Source organism: Phocoena phocoena, chromosome 1 (genome assembly GCF_963924675.1).
Source record: "Phocoena phocoena chromosome 1, mPhoPho1.1, whole genome shotgun sequence".
Classification (NCBI taxonomy): Eukaryota; Metazoa; Chordata; class Mammalia; order Artiodactyla; family Phocoenidae; genus Phocoena; species Phocoena phocoena.
Window position 1 is genome coordinate 106,680,326 of NC_089219.1, and position 9,047 is coordinate 106,689,372.

Here is a 9,047-nt window from a genome sequence, read left to right on the forward strand (position 1 = left end):
CACACATGGAGTCAGGGCTGAAATCCAAGCCGATCCAAGTGGGAATTCAGAAGTAGTGCTGAAATCTGAGTCTTCTCCCTGTGGCTGTGCAATTCACAGATTAACCTGCTGCAGGTGGCTTTACAAACTCGGTGCCTGCAGGACATCTGAGCAGTTTACTGGTTACCCTATGGCTAGGGTGGGTGTTGTGATATGGGCTGGCTGCAGGCTCTTCTGGCACATATATGTGGAGATGGAGCCAGGATCTGGGCTGACTCAGTAGCTCCCACAGCGGGTCCAAGCACACAACTATGGTAGTCCTGGTGCCTGACTTCAGCGGTTCTGTGCCAATGGATCTGTGCTAGTGGCATTGTGAGCACAGTGACTGACAGACACCTGGGCCAATTGCCTGAATTCCCATGGTGGAAGCAAGGCCAAGGACAGTGTCAAAAACAGTGTACTTTGTGATCCCACACAAGAGGCAACAGGCAACACCAGAGTGCAATTTCCAGTGGAAAGCCTCTAAAGATGAATACTCAGTGGCTTCTCTCCCAGCAGGGGTGCTCCAGTCCCACGTACCTCACAGCACAGTTCAGAAATGGATCTGGGGGTGTCTATTTCAACAACTGGGGAGGAGACCCTGCGTTGAACAGGGCTGTGACAACCACAGAGCAAAGAGGAGGCCGCACTAAACATCCAGTGCAAGCTCTGGTCACCACAACAATTACATGCCCTATCAAGGGGATAATGGCCAGCACACACTGAGGAAAGACAAGACAGGAATCCATACTAAAAATAGCCCTTGCAGCAAAAATATTAGACTCACAGAGGCTACACAGGGATGCTCCCACATAAAAACAGCACTTGAAGAGATATGGGAACATATGTATATGTATAACTGATTTACTTTGTTATAAAGCAGAAACTAACACACCATTGTAAAGCAATTATACTCCAATAAAGATGTAAAAGACCCCAACCCTTCAAGACCACAGTAGATAGAACTACCAGATGACCCAGCAATCCCACTACTGGGCATACACCCTGAGAAAACCATAATTCAAAAAGAGTCATGTACCACGATGTTCATTGCAGCTCTATTTACAATAGCCAGGACATGGAAGCAACCTAAGTGTCCATTGATAGATGAATGGATAAATAAGATGTGGCACATATGTATAATGGAATATTACTCAGCCATAAAAGGAAACAAAATTGAGTTATTTGTAGTGAGGTGGATGGTCCTAGAGTCTGTCATACAGAGTAAAGTAAGTTTGAAAGAGAAAAACAAATGCCATATGCTAACACATATATATGGAATCTAATTTTTAAAAAAAGGTTCTGACAAACCTAGGGGCAGGACAGGAATAAAGACTCAGATGTAGAGAATGGACTTGGGGACCCAGGGAGGGGGAAGGGTAAGCTGAGATGAAGTGAGAGAGTGGCATTGACAATATATACACTACCAAATGTAAAATAGATAGCTATTAGGAAGCAGCCACATAGCACAGGGAGATCAGCTCGTGCTTTGTGACCAACTAGAGGGGTGGGATAGGGAGGGTGGGAGGGAGATGCAAGAGGGAGGGGATATGGGGATATACGTACACGTATAGCTGGTTCACTTTCTTATACAGAAGCAACTAACAAAACAATGTAAAGTAATTATACTCCAATAAAGATGTTAAAAAAAAAAAAAGACCACAGTAGATAGCTGTTTCTCCTAAACTCATAGAGTCAGAGAAACATAAATGAAATGAAGAAGCAGAGGATCCACTCCCCATTAAAAGATCAAGAGAATTCCCCTGAAAGAACAATGAAAGTGACCTCTCCAATCTACTAGACCTCAAGTTCAAAAAGGAGGTAATGAAAATGCTGAAGGAATTAAGAAAGACTATTGACAGAAATTCAGATTACTGTAAGAAGGAATTAGAAACTATAAAGAGGAGCCAATTAAAATTAGAAAACTCATTTGCTGAGACAAAAGCTGAGCTAAAGGCAATAAATAGCAAGCTGGATAAGAAGAACAAATAAATGATCTGGAAGATAGAATAATGAAAATCACCCAATCAGAACAGCAGAAAAAAAGACACATTTTTAAAAATGAAATCAGTATACTAGACTGGTGGGATAATATAAAGTGTGCCAAGCTATGCATAATTGGCATCCCAGAAGGAAAAGAAAGAGAAAAGGGGATCAAAAATGTAAGAAATTATGGCTGAAAATTTCGCATACCTAAAAAAGGAAACAGATATCCGGTTACAGGAAGAACAGAGGGTCTCAAAGAGATGAACCCAAACAGAACTATGCCAAGACATATTATAATTAAAATGGGAAAAGTTAAAGAGAGGATTCTAATCATAGCAAAGAAAAACAAAGAGTTAATTAAAAAGGAGCCCCCATATAGAGCTATCAGCTGATTTCTCTACAGAAATGTAGCAGGACAGAAGGGAGTGCAAGATATACTCAAAGTCCTGAAAGGGAAACCTGCAACCTAGGATACTCTACACAGCAAGATTATCATTTAGAATAGAAGAAGAGATAACAAATTTCTCAGACAAGCAAAAACTAAAAGAATTCAGCAATACTAAGCTTACTTCCCCCCAAAATATTGAAAGACCTTCTCTAAATAGAAAAAAAGCAGAAATCTATAGGAAAGTAAATCACTTAAATAAGCTAGTACACAGATTTTTTAAAAATCAAAAAAAAATTTGTGAAAGTGATGGTAACTACAATGAACAGCAAAACGGATAAACATGAAGCTGTAAAAGAGGACATCAAAGTCATAAAATGTGGTGGAGGAGAGTAAGAAAATGTAGATCTTTTTTTAGAATGTGTTAGAGCCTGTATGACTACAGGTCTAAAGCAAGTAGATATAGTAATGGGTTAATATATTTGAAAAACAGGGTAACCACAAATCAAAAACATACAATAGCCTTTCTGCTCATGGACACTGCTGAGTAAGCATCGTTGACATCTTCCCCCTCCTCCACTGCCGTCACGTCTAAGTCAGAGTCACCCAAAGAGCCCGAACAGCTTTGGAAGCTCTTCATCGGAGGTTTGAGCTTTGAAACAACCGATGAGAGTCTGAGGAGCCATTCTGAGCAGTGGGGAACGCTCACAGATTGTGTGGTAATGAGGGATCCAAACACCAAACGTTCCAGAGGCTTCAGGTTTGTCACATATGCCACTGTGGAGGAGGTGGATGTGGTCATGAATGCAAGGCCACACAAGGTGGATGGAAGTGTTGTGGAACCAAAGAGGGCCATCTCAAGAGAAGATTCTCAAAGACCTGGTGTCCACTTAACTGTGAAAAAGATTTTTGTTCGTGGCATTAAAGAAGACACTGAAGAACATCATCTAAGAGATTATTTTGAACAGTATGGGAAAATTGAAGTTATTGAAATCATGACTGATCGAGGCAGTGGCATAAAGAGAGGCTTTGCTTTCGTAACCTTTGATGACCATGACTCTGTAGACAAGATTGTCATTCCGAAATACCATAATGTGAACGGCCACAACTGTGAAGTAAGGAAAGCCCTATCTAAGCAAGAGACGGCTAGTGCCTCATCCAGCCAAAGAGGTCGAAGTGGTTCTGGAAACTTTGGTGGTGGTCGTGGAGGTGGTTTTGGTGGGAATGACAACTTTGGTCATGGAGGAAATTTCAGTGGTCAAGGTGACTTTGGTGGCAGCCATGGTGGTGGTGGATATGGTGGCAGTGGGGATGACTATAATGGATTTGGTAATGATGGAAGTAATTTTGGAGGTGGTGGAAGCTACAATGATTTTGGCAGTTACAACAATCAATCTTCAAATTTTGGACCCATGAAAGGAGGAAACTTTGGAGGCAGAAGTTCTGGCCCCTGTGGTGGTGGAGGCCAATACTTTGCCAAACCCCGAAACCAAGGTGGCTATTGCGGTTCCAGCAGCAGCAGTAGCTATGGAAGTGGTAGAAGGTTTTGATTACTGCCAGGAAACAAAGCTTAGCAGGAGAGGAGAGCCAGAGAAGTGACAGGGAAGCTACAGGTTACAACAGATTTGTGAACTCAGCCAAGCACAGTGGTGGCAGGGCCTAACTGCTACAAAGAAGACATGTTTTAGACAATACTCATGTGTATGGGCAAAAAAACTCGAGGACTGTATTTGTGACTAATTGTATAACAGGTTATTTTAGTTTCTGTTCTGTGGAAAGTGTAAAGCATTCCAACAAAGGGTTTTAATGTAGATTTTTTTTTTTTTGCACCCATGCTGTTGATTGCTAAATATAATAGTCTGATCATGATGCTGAATAAATGTGTCTTTTTAAAAAAAATGTGCTGTGTAAAGTTAGCCTACTCTGAAACCATTTTGGTAAACTACCCCAACAGTGTGAAGTTAGTACTCCTTCAGGGTGATGCCAGGTTCCATCCAAAATTTATTTACAACCTGCTTTGGTGGAGAAGCTATTGTCTTCCGAAATCTTGGTGTCATTGAACTGACAGTTTCTGTGTTGTGACCTGGAGTTCACCGTAGAAAGGGTCACCCAAGCCAAGTCATGGAGTTTTTTTGATTATTAATATATGATTGTTGGCACATCCTATGCAATATATCTAAATTGGATTATGGTACCAGATATAGATGGGAATGAAGGTTGTGTATCATCCATTATCATGTGTAATAAATAAACAATTTAATACCCTCAACAAAAAACATACAATAGATTCACAAAAATCAAAAAGAGAAGACAAGCATAATACATAAGACAATCATCAAACAACAAACGGAAAAACAACAAAGAAGAAATACAAAATCAAATGGAAAACAAGGTTTAAAGTAGCAATAAATACCTAACTATCAATAATCACCTTACATGTCAATGGACTAAATGCTCCAATCAAAAGACATAGAGTGGTACATTTGATTAAAAAAAAATATGCTGCATACAAGAGAACTGCTTTAGGGTGAAGAACACACATAGATTGAAAGTAAGGAGATGGAAAAAAAATATTTCATGCAAATGGAAATGACAAGAAAGCGATGATAAGAATACTATATCAAACAAAATAGACTTTAAAACAAAAGCCATAAAGAAGGACACTGTATAATGATAAAAGGATCAATACAAAAAGAGGATATTACACTCATTAACATATATGAACCCAATTAGGAGCACCTAAATACATTAAAAAATACTAACAATATAAAGGGAGAAAATGATGGGAAGATGGTGGAGTAGAAGGACATGTGCTCACTCCCTCTTGCAAGAGCACCAGAATCACAACTGCTGAACAATCATCAACAGGAGGACACTGGAACTCACTAAAAAAGAAGCCCCACATCCAAGGATGGGGAGAAGCCACAATGAAATGGTAGGAGGTGTGCAATCACAATAAAATCAAACCCCATTGCTGCTGGGTGGTTGACTCTCAAACTGGAGAACTTATACCACAGAGGTCCACCCACTGGAGTGAAGCTTCTGAGCCCCGTGTCAGGCTTCCCAACCAGGGGGTCCAGCAACAGGAGGAGGAATTCCTAGAGAATCAGACTTTGAAGGCTGGTGGGATTTGATTGTGGGATTTCGACAGGACTGGGGGAAGAAGAGACTCCACTCTTGAAGGACATGTACAAACTAGTGTGTGCATCAGGACCCAAGGAGGGAGGGGTAACCCCATGGGAGACTGAACTGGACCTATCAGCTGCTGTTGGAGGGTCTCCTGCAGAGGTGGGGGGTGGCAGTGGCTCACTGCGAGGACGAGGACACTGGCAACAGAAATTCTGGGAAGTACTCCTTGGTGTGAGCCCTCCCGGAGCCTGCCATTAGCCCCACCAAACAGCCTGTAGCCTCCAGGGCTGGGTCGCCTCAGGCCAAACAACCAACATGGAGGGACCTAGCCCCACCCATCAGCAGACAAGCAGATTAAAGTTGTACTGAGCTCTGCCCACCAGAGCAACACCCAGCTCTACCCACCACCCATCCCTCCCATCAGGAAGCTTGCACAAGCCTCTTAAATAGCCTCATCCACCAGAGGGCAGACAGCAGAAGCAAGAAGAACTACAACTCTGCAGGCTGTGGAACAAAAACCACATTCACCAAAAGACAGACAAAATGAAAAGGCAAAAGACTATGTACCAAATGAAGGGACAAGATAAAACACCAGAAAAACAACTAAATGAAGTGGAGATAGGCAGAAAAAGGATTCTTCCAGAAAAAAGAATTCAAAATAGTGATAGTGAAGATGATCCAGGACCTCGGAAAAAGAATGGAGGCAAAGATCTAGAAGATGCTTAACAAAGACATAGAAGAATTAAAGAACAAACACCTAGAAGAATTACAGAACAAACAAACAGAGATGAACAATACAATAACTGAAATGAAAAATACACTAGAAGAAATCAATAGCAGAATAATGAAGGCAGAAGAACAGATAAGTGACCTGGAAGACAGAATGGTAGAATTCACTGTCATGGAACAGGATAAAGAAAAAAAAATGAAAAGAAATGAAGACAGCCTAAGAGACCTCTGGGACAACATTAAACACAACAACATTTGCATTTTAGGGGTCCCAGAATGAGAAAAGAGAGAGAAAGGACCCAAGAAAATATTTGAAGAGATTATAGTTGAAAACTTCCCTAATATGGGAAAGGAAATAGCCATCCAAGTCCAGGAAGCACAGAGAGTTCCAGGCAGGATACACCCAAGGAGAAACACGCCAAGACATATAGTAATCAAATTGACAAAAATTAAAGACAAAGAAAAATTATCAAAAGCAACAAGGGAAAAATGACAAATAACATACAAAGGAACTCCCTTAAGGTTAACAGCTGATTTCTCAGCAAAAACTCTGGAAGCCAGAAGGGAGTGATGGAAGGAACGAACCTACAACCAAGATTACTCTACCCAGCAAGGATCTCATTCAGGTTCAACAGAGAAATCAAAAGCTTTACAGACAAGCAAAAGCTAAGAGAATTCAGTACCACAAACCAGCTCTACAAAAAATGCTAAAGGAACTTCTCTAAGTGGGAAACACAAGAGAAGAAAAGGACCTACAAAAACAAACCCAAAACAATTAAGAAAATGGTCATAGGAACGTACATATTGATAATTGCCTTAAATGTGAATGGATTAAATGCTCCAACTAAAAGACACAGGCTTGCTGAATGGAAAAACAGACCCATGTATATGCTATCTACAAGAGACCCACTTCAGACCTAGGGACACATACAGAATGAAAGTGAGGGGATGGCAAAAGATATTCCATGCAAATGGAAATCAAAAGAAATCTGGAGTTGCAATATTCATATCAGCTAAAATAGACTTTGAAATAAAGAATGTTACAAGAGACAAGGAAGGACACTACATAATGATCAAGGAATTAATCCAAGAAGAAGATATAACAATTATAAATACATATGCATGCAACATAGGAGCACCTCAATACATAAGGTAAATGCTAACAGCTATAAAAGAGGAAATCAACAGTAACTTGATAGTAGTGGGGGACTTTAGCACCTAACTTACACCAATGGACAGATCATTCAAACAGAAAATTAATAAGGAAACACAAGCTTAAAAGGACAATAGATCAGACAGATTTAATTGATATGTATAGGACATTCCATCCAAAAACAGCAGATTACACTTTCTTCTCCAGTGCACATGGAACATTCTCCAGAATAGGTCATATCATGGGTCACAAATCAAGCCTCAGTAAGTTTAAGAAAATTGAAATCATATCAAGAATCTTTTCTGGGCTTCCCTGGTGGCGCAGTGGTTGAGAGTCCGCCTGCCGATGCAGGGGACACGGGTTCGTGCGCCGGTCCAGGAGGATCCCACATGCCGTGGAGTGGCTGGGCCCATGAGCCATGGCCGCGGAACCTGCACATCTGGAGCCTGTGCTCCGCAGCGGGAGAGGCCACAGCAATGAGGGGCCCGCATCCTACAAAAAAAAAAAAAAAAAAAAGAATATTTTCGAACACAACGTTATGAGATTAGAAGTCAATTACAGGAGGAAAAAAACGTAAAAAACACAAACACAAGGAGGCTAAACAATAAGTTACTAAGTGACCAAGAGAGCATTGAAGAAATCAAAGAAGGGGCTTCCCTGGTGGCCCAGTGGTTAAGAATCTGCCTGCCAATGCAGGGGACATGGGTTTGAGCCCTGGTCCAGGGAGATCCCACATGTCATGGAGCAACTAAGCAAATAAGAAATCTAACCTTACACCTAGAGGAAGTAGAGAAAGAAGAACAAAGAAAACCCAAAGGTAGTAGGAGGAAAGAAATCATAAAGATCAGAGCAGAAATAAATGAAATAGAAACAAAGAAAACAATAGCAAAGATCAATAAAACTAAAAACAGGTTCTTTGAGAAGATAAGCAAAATTAATAAAACTTTAGCTAGACTCATCAAGAAAAAGAGGGAGAGAACTCAAATCAACAAAATTAGAAACAAAACAGAGAAGTTATGATGGACACTGCAGATAAACAAAGCATCCTAAGAGACTACTACAAGCAACTCTATGCCAATAAAATGGACAACCTGGAAGAAATGAACAAATGCTTAGAAAGGTATAACCTTCCAAGACTGAACCAGGAAGAAATAGAAAATATGAACAGGGCTTCCCTGGTGGCACAGTGGTTGAGAATCTTCTTACCAATGCAGGGGACATGGGTTCGAGCCCGGGTCTGGGAAGGTCCCACATGCTGTGGAGCACCTGGGCCCGTGAGCCACAACTACTGAGCCTGTGCGTCTGGAGCCTGTGCTCCACAACAAGAGAGGCCGTGACAGTGAGTAGGCCAGCACACCACGATGAAGAGTGGCCCCAACTCACCACAACTAGAGGAAGCCCTTGCACAGAAACGAAGACCAACACAGCCAAAAATAAATTAATTAATTTAAAAAAAAGAAAATATGAACAGACCAATCACAAGTAATGAAATCGAAACTGTGAATAAAAATCTTCCAACAAACTAAAGTCCAGGATCAGACGGCTTCACAGGCGAATTCTATCAAACATTTAGAGAAGAGCTAACACCATCCTTCTCAAGCTCTTCCAAAAAATTGCAGAGGAAGGAACACTCCCAAACTCATTCTA

General features: G+C 41.0%; 1 protein-coding gene across 1 annotated transcript; it reads left to right on the forward strand.

Annotated features, from left to right (window-relative positions):
* The first annotated feature begins 2,985 nt into the window (after window positions 1–2,985).
* On the forward strand, window positions 2,986–3,939 carry LOC136124520 (heterogeneous nuclear ribonucleoprotein A1-like). The gene has a single exon (XM_065879263.1). It carries the CDS (start codon window positions 3,112–3,114, stop codon window positions 3,937–3,939), a length of 828 nt encoding a protein of 275 aa, XP_065735335.1. The 5' UTR covers window positions 2,986–3,111.
* Window positions 3,940–9,047: the final 5,108 nt, after the last annotated feature.